We start from the raw sequence: 23899 nt of genomic DNA, 5'->3' as shown, positions 1-23899 counted from the left end.
GGCACCTCCCCAAACTTCCCCAAACGTCGGCAGGTCTCCGGATCTCCGTGCCTTGCCTGCCTGCTTCTTTCCGCTGCGGAAAGAAGCAGGCAGGCAGGTCACGGAGATCCGGAGACCTGCTGACGTTTGGGGAGGTTTGGGCACCTTTCTTTCCCCAAACTTCGGCAGGTCTCCGGACGGCGGCTGCTTGGGAGAGGTGCGCGCAATCCCGGAAGCACCAAAGCCTCGGCCGCGCACAAGTCCTCGGTAAGTTTTTTTTTGTTGACTGGAGTATAAGCCGAAGTGGAATTTTTCAGCCCAAAAAGTGGGCTGAAAAATTCGGCTTATACTCAAGTATATACGGTATTATTATTATTATTATTTTTAATCTGCTTAGAACATATCCCATATCCATCACATTTCATTTACTTTTTAAATACATAACAATTTAGTTCCCCAGCCTGGAATTAATGGTATTAAATGGCAAAAATGCTTAATTTCTACTCAGGGAGCTAACATGCAAGATGGGAGATAAAGGTTTCACGCTAGGATGATATAAGGTGATAAATATTTTTGAATATATTTGGGATTTCTTTTTCTACTTGAACAAATTCACCTCTATTTAAGCTGCATAAAAAAATTCCAATTAAGTCCTCAGTACATTAAAAAAAGCATTTGAAAATTTTATTTGGATAAATCTTCAAGGCTAGCTGATATAAACTATACATCTGTAACATTAACATGCAATTTAGTTTTTGGATGTTACGCTTCTTTGCATGTTGCTGTGAACTCCCAGTTCATAAAAAAGCAGATAATTCTCAAAACTTGTCTTTCACTAAAAAAATAAAATAAAAATAAATTGGGGATCGTAAAAGTTTAGAGATATTATATAAAACAGTATATTCAAAATTTTAAACACTTAATTTTATGCATTTTTTTAAAAATTGGCCATTAATATATAAGCATGACAAATCTAAATTCTGAATGAATATGTGTGAAACTGATGCTAGCTTCTAGCACAGTGAGAAATAAAGTTTTAAATTTACAGCAGACCTGCCAATTCTCGAAATATAATTAGCTCCATTTCCTTTTAAGGACTCCATTTCTACAACTATTTATAGAATATGCTATTCACAGCTGAGGAATATTTGGATATCCTCCTCCTATTTGTCCACAGGGAGTCCAACAAGGGGAGGAAAGCCAAGTTAAGAGAGGAGGTTTTTTAAAATTATTATTTTTCATTACTTCTCAGAGATGTAAGTAACATTCCTAGGTGGGTGACTTAGATTTGCTTCAATAAAAAAATCATGCTGTGAAAACAACATGATTCTCATTGTGAAAGCTCTTTGGCCAGAAAACTCTTTTTGCACTTCTCCCCAGTACTGTGTAAAGCTCTTGAAGGTTGGATGGTTTAGTACACAATAAATATCACAATACACACAGCCAAACAACCTGGAAGATGTTTGGTACACTCCAAGGGTTTTCCAAGCTGGGTAACCACCCTGGAAAGCAAAGCAACACTATGATGATTGGGCCAACCCTGAACAAGCTGGTGATGTGGTTTGTTGTTAAACCTTGGTAGCAAAGCAGAACAAACCATACTAGGCCTTAGCACGTTGAATTATAGGTTCAAGATTGGAAGAAGATGGATGCAAGTGTTAGTTTCCAAACTAACGAAGGTCCTGGAGACTATGATGTAAACAGCCAGTTGTAAATGGTTATGGAGACTCAGTCAACCAGATCATGGTTGTCCCAAAGATGCTTTTTCAAGAGACAACTGGACTTTCTTTGTTTTTGCTTGAAGATGTTTCCCTTCTCATCCAAGAAGCTTCTTCAGTTCTGAGGAAGTTCTTGGATGAGAAGCAAAACGTCTTCAAGCAAAAACCAAAAAAAGTCCAGTTGCCTTTTGAAAAAGCACCTTTGGGACAGTCAACTGCAAGCTTTCCCATTATCCGTGAAGAGACTTGCAACCTTACCAAATCATAGGAAAGCTATTAGAAAGAAACACCAAAATTCTTTGCCTTAATATCTATGGGGTTATAATTGACCTAAATGGAAAACAATTCAACTGCTGAAATTCCTGTAACTCCTTGCAATCTCCACAAATCTTAAGATTCTTTGAAGGAAAACACATCATCTCTGGTTTTCATCAGCTGTCAAAATTCTTGACAAACTGATGCAGTGTAAGACTAGAGATTCAGTTTGATGGCAAACCAGTATGAGTTGATGTATTCTGAGATTCAATTTTTTTAAAAAAAAATCCAAGATCTTGGGGGAAAAGCATGGATTCTTTGGCAAGATGCAGCAAAATGACCATTGTCATTTCTGATCACTGGGACTCCTGGTGAACTAAGAGGATTGACTTAGCACATAACAGGATAGCAATCTGGACCTCTTTCATTACTGTCACTGAAAGAATTCAGTCATATTAGGGTTGCGGTTGGCCAGCCAAAAAACTGTTGGCAAGCTACTCAGAAGCAGCAATGGAACCAGGCTGACACAATGAGATGCAATGCCAGAGATAACTGACCTTCAGTGAAACATGCAGATAAAGAGAAAATTGCATTTATAGTCTTGTTGCCACCTCACTGCATTTGAAGCAGTGCCTGAATACATTAGCTTGACACCCATTCTCTCACTGTGTCAGGACCCACCCCAAACCACGTCTTAAGAAGACAAAACTCTTGGAGCCAAATCTTAGTCCAAAAGAAATCTTTACTATGACATGCTTGGTTGTAGGAATACAAGACAGGACTTAATATTGTTCTACAAACTAAACCCTTATAAAGAGTTCCCGGTTCAACCCCCCCAACCCCATTTGGTCAGTCCCCCATCATTTACCTCGTATCATCCCTCTCGTGGGAAAAAGGAACTTAGGACCTTTTATGTTTATTGCTCTCTTCCGTGACACAAGCCAGATGCTCCTACCCTAACCCCCCCTTTTGTTCCCCCAGTTCAAAAGGCTTCTCTTTTCCTTTGAAATGCCTAATACAGGCTCAATACACATTCGTTCCCTCCTCCTCAGGAGATGGCAGGATCCATGGAATAATGTTTTAAACATACATTTATGAATATGATATAAATGGATTCTGACACACTGTGGAGAGCCAGCATGGTGTACAATGGCAGTCAAGGTGCTGCTGACTAAGCCTTGGAAGATTCAGGTTTATATTCATTCTCAGCTAATTCATTGAGTGATTCTGGGCCAGTCACCCCCTTTCTCAGCCCAACCAATTTTACACGGTTGTTGTGGGGGAAAAGATGGAAGAGGGGGCGCTATGCACATACTTTAAGAGTTGGCTTCCAATTCTGTTGGCTGGACCCAGTCCAAAGTGTAACATTCTCTTAGTATAGGAGACAGCAAATGTGGGATTCACGGTTGGCCACTCTAAAGAAGGTGAAAGTGGAAAAGAAAAAGAACCCTAAAGAAATGAAAATATTGCCATTCCTAAAAAGCTGTCTAAGGCAAAGGGTTAAATGAAGCATTAAATTGATTGGCTTGCAACTCATGACAGTGTCAGAAAGTCCTACTACAGGGGTCTTCAAACTTGGCCCTTTTATGACTTGTGGACTTCAACTCCCAGAATTCCTCAGCCAGGTACGCTGGCTGAGGAATTCTGGGAGTTGAAGTCCACAAGTCATAAAAGGGCGAGGTTTGAGGATCCCTGTCCTACTACAACTCAATCCCTCTAAAAATGATCCTGTTCTGAAATGGAGGCACCAACATAAGATATTGTTTATGACAACCTCAGAAGCAGTAGAAACATCACTAAATTTGCAAAGAGCTTTGACAGGATACAGAGTGCCCAAAAGCTACATGTTTGTTTGTTGAAGCAAGTCCCTACTTCAGTTTATAAATCTGATTCCCTGATCTTTGGCTAGGTTTGCTACTACTGTTGAGAGACTAAAATATCCAGAAAGATCCATGTTAGGAAAGACTGAAATAAGTATAAAATCAAAACTTTATTACAGCCTTTGGACCAGAAAGTTCAACAACAAAATACATAGACTTGCAAATATCAATAAAACATTTAAGAATGCAATAAAACTACGGTACATAAAATATATTATTGTTGTGACTGTAGTTTTTTTTTAAAAAAGCAGTGATCTCCAAAATTTGTGCTAAATTTTAACTTTAGTAGGATGAATACAACAAACAAAACCAGGCAATCTGGAAAGTTACATCAGAGTCCTGGGCAGTTAGAAACAATGACAAATAGGCCTTCTGCTCTCTACCAGGGTAGTTTTTTTTTTTTAAAAAAATGGGATAAATATGCATCTTCCTATATTCCTAGAGAGCAACAAAGGAGCATATCGCTTAGGGATTTCACAGAGCCATTTCCCCATGGGCATAAGCCAGGGGTCTTCAAACTTGGCCCTTTTATGACTTATGGACTTCAATTCCCAGAATTCCTCAGCCAGCATGCCTGGCTGAGGAATTCTGGGAGTTGAAGTCCCCAAGTCATAAAAGGGCCATGTTTGAAGACCCCTGTCATAAACACTGCTAAAGAGGGCTATTTTTATACCACCTCTTCAGAACTGCAGAGGATGGTACATCCAACTTGGCCAAGGTGAAAGCCTAAAAACATTTCAGAATCAAAATTGAAGAGAGGTAAGATGATAAGACATCACCTGACCATTTGAGAAGAATCCATCAACTGTAGGATATTAGACTTAAACTCGTTTGAAAATCAACATCCCGGATGTGTTGTATAAGATGACTCCTGGCATTTTCAAGTCCTAATGGACAGAGACTTTCCAAAGAAAGTCCTAAGGACTGGAGTTTGCCACTAGCCTTTATTAGCCAGGTTGATTTAAAACATTATCTAAAAACCAGGAGAGACAAATCTCACAGGAGAAAAATCAGTTTCAACCAGTAATTAAGGTGATAAAACCAGGCTCTGGTACTTACAGAAACCAAACCTGTCTCTCACCATAAAACAGCATTCGTGATGCATCTTGGAGCTGTGTGCTCTTATAAACTTGGATTAGGTAGTTTTCAGGATATTAAACTTTGTAAAAATGCAAATTGGAACACTATAAACAAGCTGCAAGATTACCTTAACAAGGAAAATCTTGCAAGCTGCAGGAATAAAAATATGCCCCCTTTGAATGAAAGAATCTTAAGACAGCTGGTGGAGCTAGGTTGGGCTATACTTGCCTGATAAGAAAAATCTGTGCTCTAAGATAAGAAAGCCTGGAAACTTCACCCCAGGATATTTATAAGTATGTACCTGCTCGGTTGAGGTCCCATTAATTTGCCATTTATGTAACCTGGCGTTGTGTCATGCAAACACCAGCACTTTAGCTTTTTTAAAATATAATTTACTGCTAGTTGTTCTTTTAGATAAAAGGAAGCCAATGTTTTCAATGCCTTTCTCATTCCCACCTGGGAGACCAACAAAATTACATCGTGTCCATTGTACTAGTACATTATAGTACTACGTTTATTACTTGATATAGCCAGGGTAGAATTGCCTGATCTGCTAATATTGGATAGTGATGCTTAGAAGATAAGAGTGCCTGATTTACGGAACTGATGTACAAATTAAAGAGGAAGGGGGCTAGAATACACCCTTATCTTACTCCTCAATGGAAACAGATCCCAAAAGGTGCCCCCAAAGGAAACATCTGACTCACAATGAAATGGTAGAATACAAAATTTGTAGATGAAGGAGTCATCTATTACCCTTTGAGGTTTTCCTGAAGTTTTGCCATAGCATCTCCCGTGGAATGAATGTATTTTGGCAAGCATCAGTTCCTCTTTCTCATTGTTTCATAAAAAGTGAATCGAATATGGGAAAGAAAAGGTGGGTCTGCTCAGAACTGTCACTAACATTTAATGTAATATAGCCTAAGAGATGGAAAATTAGTTTTCATTTAATCCTATCTGGGCGCTGCCAGAGGCAGATAGTTCAGAAATGAATTTGTTGAAATGCTCAAGAAAATAAGAATTGGAAACAAAGCTCATGAAAAATCTGGTATACCTAATCTAGATATTTATTTATTTTATTTATTTATTTAATGGGACTTATATGCCGCCCTATCTCCCGAAGGACTCAGGGCGGCTAACAACAATAAAATACAAATAGGATACAAATATTAAGAAGAAATTAAACTATACCTAGCCCCAACTAAAACCAATAAAACGTTAAAACCATGTTAAAACCCCTTATCATCAGTCCAGGTCAGCCTGCTGGAAAAGAAGTGTCTTAAGGTCATGACGGAAGGACCGGAGGTCAGGGGCCATCCCGAGCTCCGAGGGGAGCTGATTCCACAGGGCAGGTGCCCCCACAGAGAAGGCCCTCCCCCTGGGGGTCACCAGCTGACATTGTCTGGCCGACGGCACCCTGATGAGCCCCTCTCTGTGTGAGTGCACAGGGCGATGGGAAGTCGTTCCTGGCAGCAGACGGTCCTGCAGGTATCCCGGGCCTAAGCCATGAAGGGCTTTATAGGTAAGAACCAGCACTTTAAATCTCACCCGGAGAGCAACCGGTAACCAATGCAGCTCACGCAGGAAGGGTGTAACATGGGAGTATCGGGATGCTCCCATCACAACCTGCGCGGCCGCATTCTGCACCAGCTGAAGTCTTCAGGTGGTCTTCAAGGGCAGCCCCATGTAGAGAGCATTGCAGTAATCAACACGGGAGGTAACGAGCGCATGAGTGACCGTACGTAAAGCATCTCTGTCCAGATAGGGGCGCAACTGGTGCACCAGGCGAACCTGGGCAAATGCCCCCCTGGCCACGACTCCTATATGATCTTATATTTATCAAAGTGACTTGATGTACTTTCAGCATTTTTTAGAAAATGAATTGCTGCACAAAGAAGATGGAAACATCAGATCATTCAATTGCTTTTCTTCATAAAAGATCTCTATTCATGCTTTAAAGAACAGTTCTCCAATTAACATCACTAAAAATCAGAAATCCAGACTGTGCTAACACTTATTCTGTTACAATGCACGTGATTGCCAGATAGGATATCATGTCTACTATCTCCTGTGAACAAAACAGTGTGTACATGCGTGCATGCGCGCACACAGACACACAGACACACACACACAACCCACTATCATGGTAAGTGAAGAATCTAGAGAGTTCATCTATAGATGCAATGTGAATTACCGTTTTCAAATAGGCTTACTGATATTTAATTTAGATCTAAAGTATAGGCCTAGAATGCTATTGTGCATTCTGATAATTAACGAGTTTCCAGATCAGGCTTCAACAAAACTGGTAATAATTTAATTTACTTGAAAATGATCACACATAATTAGGAAGGTTTACAAAAAAACAAGCTTATCATTTAAAACATAGAAAATGTTTTGCAGGGAAAGGTTAGGGAAAAATAATCTGGTATGGTACTGATAATTTTGCAGCATGCCTGCAAGATGCAGAAACAAAGCAGCACATTCTCCTAAATTGGAGGGGGAAAAGGTTTGCTCAGCAGTCAATTAGCTTTCAATTAACCCTAATAGATCTGATTAGCCAAATTAAATTCTCATTGGCAAGCTGTTGACTTTGCTGTTCACTCAGGTTTGCTTCCTTATGTCTTGGATTGGCTTTGAAGGCATCAAGTCATTTTATACCAAGGCTGTTATTGGACAATTTGTGCTTGAGAAATATTGTAGATCTTCATTTTACCAAATTTATGTCAATTTCAATGGACAGCAGTAGCCCGAAAAGGTGATGGCCATGTTTCCAATAAACTAAGTACTAAAGCAAAGTGAGTGAACCTTTTTCTGTAAGGACCATGAAGCTCAATCCCTCGGCTTTTATCAGAGGAAGCATGTATTTTAAGAATAAATGGAAATATTGTAGCCTTAGTATTATTTACTTCACAATCTACTGAAGTCAGGGGTCCTGCTAGTTACATACACTTAATGGAATAACAGAGTTGGAAGGGAACTTGGAGGTCTTCTAGTCTAACCTCCTCTGCTCAAGCAGGAGACCCTGTACCAGTGATGGTGAAGCTTTTAGAGACCGAGTGCCCAAACTGCAACCCAAAACCCACTTATGTATCGTCGGGTGCTGGGTGGGCGTGTCCCATTGGGTGGGCATGGCCCATTGGGTGGGTGTGGCTGCTGTGGTAATGGCAGACTGGGTGTGACTAAAAAGTTCAGTCAATCAATTCCAACCTTGCGAGAACTTTTTTTTCCCAGCGAGAAGTTGAAATTGATTGATTGAACCTTTTTTTGTTTTTTTGCACAGGGCGGCGGAGGCCTAAAGTGAAAAGGTTTTAGAAAACCCAGCTGAAGGCCTAGGATTGGGGAGACGACGCACGTGCCCACAGAGAGGGCTCTGGGTGCCACCTGTGGCATTTGTGCCATAGGTTTGCCACCACGGCCCTATACCATTCTGGACAAATGGCTATCCAATCTAATGGAGTATCCATAGCTTCTTGAGACGAGCCATTCTACTACTTAATTGTTCTTACTGACTGGAAATTTCTCCTTATTTCTAGGTTGATTCTCTCCTTGATTAGTTTTCATCCATTGCTTTGTGTCTTGCCTTCAGGTGCCTTGGGGAATAGGTTAATCCCTCTTCTTAATGGCAGCCCCTCAAATATTGGAATACTGCTATCACATCACTTCAAGTCCTTCCTTTCATTAGACTAGACATATCCAATTCCTGTAGCACTCTTCATATATTTTAGCCTCCAGCCCTCTAATCATCCTTATTGCTCTTTTCTGCACTCTTTCTAGAGTCTCAAGACATCTTGTTTATATTGTGGCAACCCAAACTGGATGCAATATTCCAAGTGTGATTTTACTGAAATAATAATTTACAGGATTTAAATAAACAAGGAGTGAAAAATAGTAATATATACGGTAACTATATTAAACATACAACCAACAAAATAAAATAAACAAATATACTAATAAATTTAGAAAGCAGAACTGTAACTTGAGGAGCATACACACACCAGCAGTTAACAAAATAGCTACAAGTTCTCCTTCTTGGTTTTCTTCTTTTCTGTATGATATACTATATTTGCACGATATACTTAGAATTTGTTGCTCAGAGAAAGCAGGAGGCAGAGAGAAATATTGTGCCAAACTACAGCTGTCTTGTTTTGTCCACCAAAGGGAATCAAACACCACTCATGTTTTTTTAAGACATAAGCTTGTGTTCCAAGTGTCAGCCTAAGTTTAAGATGTCTTATTTTGTAGCTTAGATTTAATTACTTCGGAGAAACTAGAGCAAAATCAACAGCTTTCATTTATATTTTCTTCCGTTTAGTAAAAAAAATATACTACAGGAATAGAAAGATTGGACCTCAAAGAGTCTCAAAGAATTTAGCACAGAAATCCTTCAAAATGTAACATCTCATTCCTTGTTTTACTGTATGTAAATTAAGGATGGATTATAGGGTAATGGAAAGTTTAAATGAGTTTGTTAATCATCTTGTTACAGATGGCATAGATTTCTATGTTAAGGAAAGAACTAAAGATAATTTTTAAAAAGACTTTTTAAAATGTTTCTCCACATAAACAGATTATGTAAAAAGCATTAAGCTTAGGCACGGTTGTTGATTTAAAAAGTCTGATGTCACATGTCTAGAAATTAACATATTCTTGAAAAGAAAAAAATTGGAGAATACACCAAACTGGCTTTTGAATATATATTACAAATGTATTATATAAATTCAAAATTCAAAATTTCCTTAAATCCTACCATTCCTTCTTATCTTGACAAAGCAAGTGAAAACGAGTCTTAATGAAGAATAAAGTTACCCTTCTACCAGTCATTTCTTTTTAATTGTTGCCTAGGGTTGCTGCTAAGAAAGGTCTCCCCTTTTCACACATTACACTAACTAAGCTCACAAGGTTCTTGCTGTCATAATTTAGCCTACTAGAGACTCAGTATCAACCATAACATTTAACCTCACAAGGGATCAAGAGACTATCAGAAGAAAAACTTCAGCTACTATAATGGTATGTGGGAGTGACATTAGAGCTGTGGTGAGGGGAATGGTCAGATATGTAGGAAACCTAGCTTGCAGAATGAATGGCAATAGGGAAGAACTATACTTGCAAGATTCATACAATAAAGCAGGATCAGTTCATATGGGCGTGCTTCCTATCTGGACTACCTCATAAATCTGACCTCAATCTTGTAAGTCTCCTCCCATCACCTTTATAGCCCAAGAATCAGGGGGGGGGTGTTTGTCTCTTCTGAGACATTTGCCATGCCCAGATTCCTCCTGCAGGCTAAGCTGCCTCTTATCCTACTGTTCCCTTGACTGCAGCTCATCCCCTCTTCCTCCCAAGATCATCCCCATATCCCATTACAGCCACCGAAATAACCTCTGGCCCCCCAAACAAGAAGCAATATGGCTGATGGCACTTATTTAACATCCTGCCTCAAAGAGAGGCTTTCACAGTCTGCAGGAAGACAGACAGCTTCTGATTCATGACATGATGGATGATATTTCTCTATACGCATGCCCAGTTTTTATTAAAATGTGTAATGATTTAGATGGGGGAGATTTCCCCCCCCAAGGGCTTTTGAGCATATAATTCACATGCATCGTTGACATAGCCAGTCATAAAACATCTTACACCACTGATTGAAACATGGAGCATTGGGGAAATCTGTGTACTTAAGCCAAGTTTAATATGACTACCATCGCATTTCAAAAAAGGGAAATAATCAGACTGGAAAGGACAATTTTAAATCCTCCTCCCCCAAACTTGAAGAGCTGAGGAAAAATATGCAAGGAAAAACATACGTTTAAGGTTCAAATTGCAAAAGAAGAACAGTGTGCATATAAATCAATTACTGCTTGAAAATGTCTGTTTACTCAAGAGTAAATATGATAAATGAAAATATGCTTAGAAGTTACTAAAGCTTTTATATTAAGCTGCATCCATTTATTCTCCATTTTCTATAACCTCAACTATAACAGCAAAGGAACAAAATCATGCATTCATTTTTGAGTGGTTAAAATTCTAAATGCAACCAGTTTCATTTGAAAACCTCCCAAGACTCTCTGAGAAGGATCAGAGATTTTTGATTTAGTGAGAGAAAATCCATTTTGTTTTGCTATTGTTCAACTCTTGGGGTTAGGAATCCATGCTCGTCATCCAGGAAGGCTAAAAGCCCCAGCTGACTTTCCTGTCCCTGAAATGTACTATGTTCTATGGAAATCTGACATTATTACATGAAGGCTTCGTCACATTAAAAGCAAATATTTGAATCCCCTTGACCCAGTGATAAAATCAGATACTTTTTATACACAAATACAGCACTCTACAGAAATAGAGCACTCTACAGAAATAGAGCACTCTACAGAAATAGAGCACAACAATGATGAAAACTGTAAACTTGAAAGCATTTGGGTCAATATAAAAGGGGGGGGAAATGACATTGCCATAGGTGTATACTATAGGCCAGCCAACCAAACAGAGGAAATAGATGAACTTTTTGCTAGTCAGCTAACTAAGGTATGTAGGAAGCACATCACAATAGTAATGGGGGACTTTAATTACCCTGATATCAACTGGGAGACAAATTCTGCACCAAGTGGAAGATCAAACAGATTCCTGACAAACCTAGCAGACAACTTTCTCTCCCAAAAAGTAGAGAAGGGAACTAGGGGATTAGCCATATTGGATTTAATTCTCACTAACAGAGATGAAATGATAGAAAGTGTCGAAGCCGCAGGAAACTTGGGGGGAAGTGATCATGCAATATTGGAATTCAACATTCTGGAAGCACAAGCAATAGAACACAGCCAAACTAGAGTCTTGGACTTTAAAAGAGCTAATTTCAATAAACTTAGAGAGACCTTGGGAAGAATTCCACGGATGAGAATCCTAAAGGGGAAAACTACTCAGGAAGCTTGGGAAAGTTTGAAAAGTGAGATAATAAAGGCCCAGTCTAGCACAATATCAACAAAGAAGAAAAATAACAGCTCTCAAAAGAAACCAGCATGGCTGCATAAAAAACTCTCTGATAAACTGAAAGATAAAAAGGACAAGTATAAGAAGTGGAAAGAGGGGCACATAACTAAGGCAGAAGATCAGCAAACAGCCCGTGCCTGCAAAGGTGAAGTGAGGGAAGCTAAGGCTCAAAATGAACTAAGGGTTGCGACCAAAGTCAAAAATAACAAAAAAAGCTTCTTTCAACATATAAGAAACAAGAAAAAAGTTAAAGAAATGATTGGTCCATTAGTGAGGGAAAGTGGCAAGAAAGTGACAAGCAACAGGGAGAAAGCAGAACTATTTAACTCATTTTTTGCATCTTTCTTTACACAAAGGGAAAAAAACAGTCCAACCTACCAAAACCAGTGCCATAAAAAACAGAATAGAAATGCAAGTTAAGATAGGCAAGAAAATGGTAAGTGAGCACCTGTCCAGCCTAAACGAGTTCAAATCACAAGGACCAGATGGATTACACCCCAAGGTTCTCAAAGAACTGGCAGACGTGATCTCAGAACCACTGAACTATATTTTTCAAAGATCCTGGAGCACTGGGGAACTACCAGAGGACTGGAAGAGAGCTGATGTAGTTCCCATATTCAAAAAAGGGAAAAAATAGATCCAGGAAACTACAGTCCTATCAGCCTGACCTCAATACCTAGGAAGATTCTGGAAAAGATAATCAAACAACAAATCAGCAAACACCTTGATGCGAACAAAGTTATCATTAAAAGCCAACATGGGTTTGTCAAAAACAGATCATGCCAGACAAATCTTATTGCATTCTTTGACCAAGTGACAAAACTAGTGGATCAGAGGAATGCTGTAGATATAATTTACTTGAACTTCAGTAAGGCATTTGATAAAGTAGATCACAACCTACTACTTAATAAGATAGAAAAATGTGGGTTAGATAGCATCACCACCAGATGGATTCGTAGCTGGCTGACAGGCCGTACTCAGCGTGTGGTCCTCAATGGAACCGCATCTACATGGAAGGAAGTGTGTAGTGGGGTGCCCCAGGGCTCTGTTCTGGGCCCAGTGCTCTTCAACATCTTCATCAACAATTTGGATGAGGGGATAGATGGGGAACTCATCAAATTTTCAGACGACACCAAGCTGGCAGGAATAGCCAATACTCCAGAAGATAGGCTTAAGATACAGGAGGATCTGGACAGACTCGAACACTGGGCACTATCTAACAAAATGAAATTCAATTGTGAAAAAAGTAAGGTTCTACATTTAGGCAGGAAAAAATCAAATGCACAGGTATAGTATAGGTGGTACCTTGCTTAATAGTAGTAACTGTGAGAGAGATCTCGGAGTCCTAGTGGACAATCACTTAAATATGAGCCAGCAGTGTGCTGCAGCTGCCAAAAAAGCCAACACAGTGCTAGGCTGCATTAACAGAGGGATAGAATCAAGATCGCGTGAAGTACTAATACCACTTTACAATGCCTTGGTAAGGCCACACTTGGAATACTGCATCCAGTTTTGGTCAACACGATGTAAAAAAGATGTCGAGACTCTAGAAAGAGTACAGAGAAGAGCAACAAAGATGATTGGGGGACTGGAGGCTAAAACATATAGGGAACGGTTGCTGGAATTGGGTATGTGTAGTTTAATGAAGAGAAGGGTGAGGGGTGACATGATAGCAGTGTTCCAATATCTCAGGGGCTGCCACAAAGAAGAGGGAGTCAAGCTATTCTCCAAAGCACCTGAAAGCAGGACAAGAAGCAACGGATGGAAACTAGTCAAGGAGAGAAGCAATCTAGAACTAAGGAGAAACTTCCTGACAGTTAGAACAATTAACCAGTGGAACAACCTGCCTCTAGAGGTGGTGAATGCTCCAACACTGGAAGTTTTTAAGAAGAGACTGGCCAGCCATTTGTCTGAAATGGTATAGGGTTTCCTGCCTGAGCAGGGGGTTGGACTTGATTACCTCCAAGGTCCCTTCCAACTACTACTTCTTCTTCTTCTTCTTCTTCTTCTTCTTCTTCTTCTTCTTCTTCTTCTTCTTCTTCTTCTTCTTCTTCTTCTTCTTCTTCTTCTTCTTCTTCTTCTTCTTCTTCTTCATCATCATCATCATCATCATCATCATCATTATTATTATTATTATTATTATTATTATTATTATTATTATTATTATTACTATTACATTATATTACAAGGATGAAAGGCCTTGATGACTATTGGAAAAAATTATAACTTTCAATTATACCTCTCCCAAGCAAACCTCCAACAAGCTACTGCAATAAAACTATCATTAAAGTGTTTTAATCTATTCATAGGTTTAACCCTCAAGCAGCTTCTTTGAGTCTCAGTTAAACATATGTATCATTGGAGTAGTGGCTCTTTGTTTGAAAAATAGTAATAACTGAGTCTATGTTTGAAGTGCTGTACATCATTTTGTAGTGCCATCGTATATTGTAAGAGAAGTTGTCATCCTTCAGATTCCAATTCTTCTATAATCCAGTGTCACCGTTCATTAAGAAGAGGGAGGTTTATACTTGGAGTAATACTTGGAGGAACTTAAGTGTTCGCAGAAATACCAATAAAAGTTTACATGAAAATTCTCCTATGCATGGTAATAGCCTACTGAGACCTGCACTTAGAATACTGATGGAAGAAGAACAGAATATTTTTTTAGGACAGCACAGCTGACCAATTGATGGTCTGAACAGGAACATCACTCTAAGCATAACATTTGCTTTATAATCCATTCAATTATGTGCTCCTCAGAATGTTCTAGTTAGGAAAGTAGATAAGATAAGATAAGATAAGATAAGATAAGATAAGATAAGATAAGATAAGATAAGATAAGATAAGATAAGATAAGATAAGATAACCTTTATTGTCATTTTTTTTTTACCATGGGCACAACGGCACACATCAAAAATGAAATTTAGTTGCCTGCTCTCAAAGTGAAACACTTACATGACACACACTGCTGCTCAGAGAGGAATTTCTACTTGGGTTCAGAGCTATATTTTAGCAGAAACTGCTGCCTACACTGTGAGGCTAGGAATACACAATAATGCCACTGATTTTAAAAAGCATGCAGCACTTCCTAACATTTGTCTGAAACAGGAAACGCGGGCAGAATTTTAAATTAATTTCAGAAAATAGTATGCATTTCTTTAAAAAAAACAACCTATGACTTGGTATGGTGTAATGATTAAAGTGCTGAACTAAGACCAGGATATCCAGATTCACGTTTTGCCTCTACTAAGAAAGGTCACTGGGTGACTTTTGGTCAGTGACACCTGTTGTGGGAAACATTGGAAGAGGTAAGTGCAACACATGAACCCTTCGATTCCTGGAGAAAAGGCAAAATATAAATCTAACTTTTAAAAAAAGTTATTATCGATTTGGAAATGAGCGCCACTGAAACTGATCTGAGTTTAGGAGTTCTTGTGAACACGATTTAGAAAATCCTGGCAGGGAAGACTTTTACAGCACCACCCAACCATTGTAAAGCCAACATGCAGCTTGTCTTCATTACTGCTATACCATCATATTAATGTTTGGATGATGTCAGAAGACATTATCAGTCACCAGGAGGGAACTGACTCTAACCTGATGGGCAAATGTGCCTTGAAAAGATCTAATGCAGAAAGTTATCTTCAGAATCAGAACATTCTCTTTTAGAAAAGAAAATGGCAAGTGAAGCTTGTAACTTAGAAATACTTACAACTGATAGTGATCCCAAGTTCCACACCTCTTTTCTTAGGTAGTTTCACATGGAAGGTACCACTGCTTGGAATGACCGATTCTGTGGAACAAGTAGACCAATTAAAAAGGGCACGATCAGACCCGAGGGTCATAGAGTGGGTTGTTTTGTCTGCCTGTACCAAAATTCCCAACATGTGTGAAGGTAAGTACAGTAGTCTAGTACAGGGGTCAGCAACCTGAAACAATGAAAGAGCCACTCGGAACCGGTTCCCTCACAAAAGGAAAAACTGGGAGCCGCAAAAAATGTGTGCGCATGTGCGTACATGCGCACATGCGCAGAACAGGGTTTGACTGAAGAGTGGAGCCAAGGCGAGATATGCACCTACCCTGCATACTTGAATTGATTGTTTGAACTTTTTTAGTCCCACTTTTTTTTTGGACTGCACATGGCAGAGGACTGGGAGCCGCAGGAGACGGCTGAAAGAGCCACATGCGGCTCCGGAGCCGCGGGTTGCAGACCTATGGTCTAGTACAAAGTTTACTTTGGCAATGGACAAAAAGGTATTTGATAAAAGACCACTGACACGAGTCTCTTCTCAGTTTTCAGTGGCTCTCCTATATGCACAGCTTCCTTATTCATACTGGAATTTGCTGTCACTGGCATCAAAATCTGCAAGACAGTTGGGCCAGATCATATGTTGAGTTTCAGAACCCTGTTAGCTAGAAAAGTTTTGGGCAGAATTAATGGGAAGATCATCAGGAATGAAGCTGCTTTACGTTTTCTGTAATATTTTCTAATAGCTCATAATAAGTTGTGTCTTGGACATGACGAATATTTCCTTAGTGGATTTAGTTCAGTACAATTAAGTGACCGATAATATAACGCAGCTGAAATTTACAGGTTGTCCTCAACTTATGACAACTCAGCCCAAAATTTCTACTGCTAAGCTACACAGTTGTTAAGTGAGTTTGCCCCATTTTATGACCCTACTTGCCGCTGTTGTTAAATGAACCACTACAGTTGTTAAGTTAGTAACATGGTTGATAAGTGAATCTGCTCTCCCCATTGACTTTGCTTGTCAGAAAATTGCAAAAGGGGATCAAATGACCCCGGGACACTGCAACTGTCGTAAGTACATACCTGTTGCTAAGCATCTTAATTTTGATCCCATGACCTTGGGGATGCTGCAATGATTGCTAAGTGTGAAAATTGGTCCTAGGTCACTTTTTTTCAGTGCCATTGTAACTTCAAATGGTCATTAAACAAACTGTAAGACAAGGACTACCTGTACATTGAAAATTATTGGTGACATTTTTTGGCATCTAGCTTTATTTCTCTTTGAATTTTAAGTGTAATAAAGGCCTTTAGCAGATGAATTTTATGCATATATAGCATTCAACATACGTACAGAAAGGTGGGTCCTAAACTGAATAAATATATTCAGTATTTTTTGTAGATCAGCATCTAAGAGAGAAATGCACTAATTTACGGCTTTGTAGGGCTTTGTAGCTCGGATTCTATAACAAAGTAAAATCCCAGTTGTTCTAACAATACCAAATTAAGTAACAAGTTATTAGTTTCCCCTCTGAGATTTAGCCATTTTTAGTTTCACAACTATAGACACATCAGAGCTTTGACAATTATCTAGTGACAGGAGCCCAGCGGCTGTGAGAACATGGAGAATGGAGGGGGCTGCTGTCACATTCCTGTGCCAGATGTATTCCCATTTCCTGAAATGAGAACTGGAGCTTTATAGGTGTCCCAGTATCTCCCAATGTCTCCTATACCTAAACATAATCACATTAATTGACTCTGAATTACACTTTTCAGCCTTTGTTAGTTACAACATAGTGCAATTGAAAAACGGCTAATTAAAATCAGGAAGATCCAGATCCAGTTGCTGGCCCTCATGTGGTCACCATCTCTTATCTTCATCCAGAAGTTTGTACTAGTGTGTGAAAGGAGTACTTCATATGCACAGGCCTAATAAATATTGCCAGTAATCGAAGAAACTACAGATGGTCCTCAATTTATAAGCATTCATTTAGTGATTGTGAAAAGTTACCACAGCATTGAAAAAAGAGACAACCAGTCCTCATATTGTGGCAGTCCCCATAGTCACGTGATCAAAACTCAGACGCTTGGCAACTGGCATGTAGTTAAGACAGTGGCAGCATCCTGGGGTCATGTGATCACCATTTGTTACCTTCCCAGCTGGTTTCTGACAAGCCAAGTCAATGGGGGAAGCTGGATTTTCTTAACGACTGTGCGACTCACTTACCGGTAACTAGTTGTTTGCTTAACAACTGTAGCAAAAAAGATTGTAAAATTTGGCCATAACTCAGTATTCCCTTCTTTATAGCAATGGAAATTCTGGTTCTAATTGTGGCCATAAGTCAAGGACTACCTGTATACTCTACCTCATTCCTGTGCCTGGTGAACCAATCTGAGTCAGATATTTGGAAAAAATTACATATTTCTCATAAAAACGAGCTTTTTTAGACAGAATCAGACTACGAATGCATAGATAGCCTACTTTTAATCATCAGGAATTTTACAGAAGCACACAATCTGAGGTCCTTTCCAACCAAACTATCTACCATCTGAAGAATTCTGCCATTTCATCTGCTTACAATGTTGCTTTGCCATTATTTGCTTGTCTTTCCCTTAAGCAGACCTACTTCACTTCTCTTAATGTACTACTGCATAACTGTTGCTACATATTTGAAATTTTATATATGGCATACATTGGTTCTGGCTTCAGAAATCAATATACAGTTGCCCAATACATCAAGATCATGCATCATGTCTGATTCTGGGCCATTAAAAATAATCTGGTCATCTGGTCATCTGGTCATGTTGCTGCTAACTATACTGAAAACAAAGCAACATAATTAAAAAGGAAATTGGGATTAGGCTGAAAAAAATATCCATACCTGCCACATCAAATTCAATCTCTAACACAACTTTATTAGTAAGTGCTGCATCCCGCAACAGCTGGTTGGCTTCCTCCATCGTCCCATCTTCAGTTGCAATGCTGTTGATGGAAAGTACTCTGTCTCCAACTTGTAGAAGGCCACACCTTTAATGAAGAGTGATGAAGGAGATTGGGAGAAGTCAAGAGAAAAGGACATTCATCAAGACCATGTAGCTCCTTTCCCATGACATCAAAGAACAAGGCTGATGGGGAATCCAAATTGGAAGCACACATATTTGAGACAGTCAAATAAGAGAGGATTTATACACATTGATGGACTACCTATAATATGTCCAAAGTCTGATAGGGGTTTCCCTTCCCACTCTCTTCTATTGCAGAGAATTAAGTTAGAACCTGAATGAGCTTCTTTGTAATGTTTTCTATTTCCTGGGTTCAACACATGCTTTTGTTTTTGTAACTATTTCTACATATTTTCTCCATGACTTTCTACATATCCAAAGATACATTAAAACTAAAATCAGTGTTATATGAAAGCTGCTTTGAAGCATACTTTATTCTTACAGAAATCCAATTAACCATTCCTGACCCCACTGTCATTCAGACTAATGACACCAAAAGTTACATAATACTGTATGTGCCGTATTGCAAGTTGCAAGCTTATTCAGCTGACTTCAGTGCTTCAGCAAATCAGGTAACTTTTTTCCCCCCTACATATTTTCCCCCTTGAAGATACACTTCTTATACAAACTTGTCATACATTTATTGTATTGATAGTTCTGCATTTGGAGACTTGGAATAGCAGGAATGGAAATAAAAAGAAAAGAATTACAGATCATCCTTGACTTACAAAAACAATTGGAACTGGAATTTTGATCATAAGTTATTGCAGTCATAAGTCAAGGCATTCACGAGACTTAACCTGATTTTTTTAACCATTTTTACAACAATCATTAAGTGATTTGTTTGGTCATTAAGCAAATCAATTCACCTGAATGGGTGAGTTTTGCCAGGGACCAACAGAAAACATTGTCAATTGCAGTCATGTACTGTGGGACACTACAACTAGTTGTAAATGTGAGCCGGTTGCTAAGAAGCATAAATGTGATCATGTGACAGGGGGCACAACATTTTATGATGGTTAAAGTCACTCTGGATAGTGAGATAAGAACTTTTGAAAGAAAGAAAGAAAGAAAGAAAGAAAGAAAGAAAGAAAGAAAGAAAGAAAGAAAGAAAGAAAGAAAGAAAGAAAGGAAGGAAGGAAGGAAGGAAGGAAGGAAGGAAGGAAGGAAGGAAGGAAGGAAGGAAGGAAGAAAGAAAGAAAGAAAGAAAGAGGGAGGGAGGAAGGAAGGAAGGAAGGAAGGAAAGAAGAAAGGAATGAAGTTTTATGAGCATTAAAGCACTCTTTTTGAGACTGTCATAACTTTGAATGACAGATTATAAGTTGAGGACTACTTGTATGCTATACAAAAGTGAGAAAGAATCGACTTCCGGGTGGCAAGGCTCCGTTGCCGGCAGCCATTTAGGCTGTCAGCCCCGTCGCTCCATAGAACCGCCAAAAACAGCGACGATCAGCTGTTTTGGTGGCTCGGAAGCCCGCTCCTTGGGAGAAGACGAGGGGGTGAGCACCCAGGCAGGGGTAGAGCTCTCCCAGACCGCCAGAGTTGAAACTCTGGTGGTTGGAGGATTGAGCCCCCCCGAAGCCTGAGTTTGCTCCGGACCTCGGGACGCCTCTGCTCCAGGGTTTTGGAGCAGAGCAGGATGCAGCAACCATCCCTGCCAGCGAGAGTGAACTTTGGATTACTTGGATGCAGGCAGAGCTGTACAGGAGAATCATGTCAGAGCAAGTATATGATCTTTAACTCAGTGGATTTTGTGGAGATTTTTAAAAGTGAAAGTGCGCAACAGAATTGTGTGGGCGAAAATAACTGCCAAATCATCTAAAGTTCCCAGAAGCGTGGGGGCTTCCCCGGTGTAGCAATCTTCGTTACAGGCTTTAATGCCCCCCCTGCACCTGCACCAGCTTTGACAGTAAAAGATTTGCAAGAGGCTTTGCAAGAGGCTTTGAAAAAGCAATCCCAACAATTAGATGAACTTATGGAGGAGAAGCTTACAGAAATGAGGGCAGACATCTTACTAGCATTTCAAGGCATGGCCGTTTGTATTGAACGTTTGGATGAGAGAGTGGAAGAACTTAGCCAAAATAATATCAGATTAGATGCTAAAATGATGGATGCTGAAACTGTGATGGATAAGATTGATGATGACTTAACCTTGGTGCAGTACTGCGAAATGGAGTTCGCCGTGAGAATCAGAGGTTTAAAAGAGGATTCTAAGGAAAATTTGAAAAAAGTAGTTTCAGAAGCCCTTGAAGACGTTTTGGGGCATCCAGCAGAAGATATTATGCTTGATATAGATAAAATAATTTGTGTTAATTCATGGATTGCAAGACAAAGGAAATTACCTAGAGATGTGGTGGTTTATTTTACAAAGAGAGCAATTAGAAATGAGGTTATTCAAGCTTTTTATAATAGTAAATTCGCAATTGCAGAGCAAGAAATTTTAATTTTAAAAGAGATCCCTCCAAGAATTTTAAGGAGAAGGAAGGACTTTGCTTTTTTGGCAGAAGAATTAAGAAGACGGGATATTCAGTTCAGATGGGAGATTCCAGTGGGTATGGTGGTGATGTATGCAGGCACGAGACATCGTCTTCTTACAGTGTTACAGGCACGTGATTTCTATGCTAATATTTTAAAGGCAGTCCCTATACCACTTTTGGAATCTAAAAAGTAGAACGGTGAAGGAGAGCATCAACCACAAAGTGAGAACGCACAAGGTGCTGAAGGAGTTATGCAGCTGAAAGATGGGGATGCGGAACCAACTAGATGGTACCGCCCCAGGCGCTTAATGGACCCTGATGGGTTCCAGGCAGCGCTGGGATCCCCACCTGCTTCCGTCGCTCACAACTCGGCGGATGCCTTAGTGGAAGCCTGGGAAAGGGTAGCCACTGAGGCACTGGACCGAGTTGTACCCTTGCGGCCCCTTATCCGGTGCAGATCCCAACGAGCTCCATGGTTTTCCGCGCAGCTCCGGGAGATGAAGCGTCGGAAACGGGGCCTAGAGAGCTGCTGGAGGTCCAGCCGATCCGAATTCGACCGGTTGTGGTTAAGAACCTATATTAGGTCTTATCTCGCAGCGATGAGGGCGGCGAGGTGTAATTACATCTCCGCCCTCATCGCGTCTGCAGATAATCGCCCGGCCGCCCTGTTCAGGGTGACTCGCTCCCTCCTTAATCAGGAGGTGAGGGAAGATCCCTTGCAGGGTCGTGCCGAGGAGTTTGGTCAACATCTGTTGGATAAAATCGCTCGGATTTGGACCGGTTTGGACTCCAGCTGGGCAGAGTCTGACGATCAGGACACGGGCGCTCTTGTCAATGTTATCTGGGAGGAGTTTGATTCTGTGACCCCTGATGAAGTGGACAGGATTATGGGGAGGTTGAGCTCCACCACATGTTTATTGGATCCGTGCCCTTCCTGGCTGGCCTATGCAGCTAGGGAGAGGACACGAAGCTGGTTCCAGGCGGTTATATCTGCTTCTTTAAGTGAGGGTAATTTCCCCACCGTCTTGAAGGAGGCGGTGGTGAGACCCCTCCTCAAGAAGCCTGCCTTGGACCCAGCTGTGTTGAACAACTTTCGTCCAGTCTCCAACCTTCGCTTTCTTGGAAGGTTGTTGAGAGTGTGGTGGCGCATCAGCTCCCTCTGGTCCTGGATGAAGCGGATTATCTGGACCCGTACCAATTGGGTTTCAGGCCCGGGTACAGCACGGAGACGGCATTGGTCGCTCTGGTGAATGATCTCTGGAGGGCCCGGGATAGGGGATGTTCCTCTGTCCTAGTCCTATTAGACCTCTCAGCGGCTTTCGATACCATCGACCATGGTATCCTGCTGCGGCGTCTCAGGGGATTGGGAGTGGGAGGCACGGTTCTTCGGTGGTTCTCCTATCTCCTGGGACATTCGCAGTCGGTGTTGGCAGGAGGGCAGAGATCGGCCCCTAGGTCACTCGTTTGTGGAGTTCCTCAGGGGTCGGTTCTCTCGCCTCTCCTGTTCAACATCTACATGAAACCGCTGGGTGAGATCATTCGTGGTTTTGGAGTTGGGTATCATCAATATGCTGATGATAACCAACTTTTTATTTCGACCCCAAACCACCCCAGTGATGCCCTCGCTGTGATGTCCCGTTGCCTGGAGGCGGTTCGGGTCTGGATGGGGAGGAACAGACTTCAACTCAACCCTGACAAGACTGAGTGGCTGTGCATTCCGGCATCCCGGGACATTCAAAATGTCCCATCGCTTTTTATGGGGGGTGAGTCTTTACCCCCCGTGGATAGGGCACGCAACTTGGGAGTCCTCCTAGATTCACGGCTTACCTTAGAAGATCACATAGTAGCCGTGACTAGGGGGGCTTTCGCTCAGGTTCGCCTGGTGCGTCAGTTGCGGCCCTATCTAGACCGGGATGCCCTGTGTACGGTCACTCATGCGCTCGTGACCTCTTGTCTTGACTATTGCAATGCTCTCTACATGGGGTTTCCCTTGAAGACCACTCGGAGGCTCCAACTGGTACAGAATGCGGCCGCGAGAGTTGTCTTGGGAGTTTCCCAGTACTCCCATGTTACACCTTTGCTCCGCGAGCTGCATTGGTTACCAGTTGTCTTCTGGGTGAGGTTCAAGGTCTTAGTGATGGTTTTTAAGTCCTTACATGGCATGGGTCCGGAATACCTCGGGGACCACCTGCTGCCGGCGTCAACACCCCTCCGCCCTGTGCGTTCCCACAGAGAGGGCCTCCTCAGGGTGCCTCCGGTCAGAGAATGCCGGCTGGTGGCCCCCAGGGGGAGGGCCTTCTCTGTGGGCGCCCCGGCCCTGTGGAATCAACTGCCGGTGGAGCTCCGGATGGCACCGGATCTCCGCTCCTTCCGGCGCGGGTTAAAGACCCACTTATTCGAACAAGCTGGCCTGGCCTGATGGAGAGTCAATTTAGGGTTTTAATTATTTGTATATTCCTATTGTTTTATTTTGGGCATTAATTTAATTCTTTTTTAACTTTTGTACTTTTGTATTTTTATTATATGCCCTGTTCACCGCCCTGAGTCCTTCGGGAGAAGGGCGGTATAAAAATCCAATAAAACTAAAACTAAACTAATCTAAATTATAAGATACCCATTTGGGCAATACCTAAACATGCAATAGAAAATATAAATGTGGGATTTAAACATGATGAGACTACATATTAAGGAAATCTTGAAATGTATGGCAATTAAAGCCATATAATATTTTAAAAGAAGAAAAGATTGTACAAACTTGGTTTCAGTATGGGCAATTACAGG

General features: G+C 40.8%; 1 protein-coding gene across 1 annotated transcript in view; it reads right to left on the bottom strand.

The window, feature by feature from the left end:
• The window catches only part of GRIP2 (glutamate receptor interacting protein 2), a gene marked incomplete at its 5' end in the record, with an annotated part of 556895 nt that overhangs the window by 35385 nt on the left and 497611 nt on the right, over positions 1-23899 (bottom strand). The window contains 2 exons of the mRNA XM_083353822.1: positions 15603-15683; positions 18521-18666. Coding sequence (XP_083209948.1) covers positions 15603-15683; positions 18521-18666 — 227 coding nt within the window. The remainder of the gene's footprint in view (positions 1-15602; positions 15684-18520; positions 18667-23899) is intronic.

The sequence above is a fragment of the Vipera ursinii genome, assembly GCF_947247035.1.
Source record: "Vipera ursinii genome assembly, chromosome: 2".
NCBI classification, from domain to species: Eukaryota; Metazoa; Chordata; class Lepidosauria; order Squamata; family Viperidae; genus Vipera; species Vipera ursinii.
Note: the sequence above shows the minus strand (reverse complement) of the source record. Positions and strands in the feature narration are given on the sequence as shown.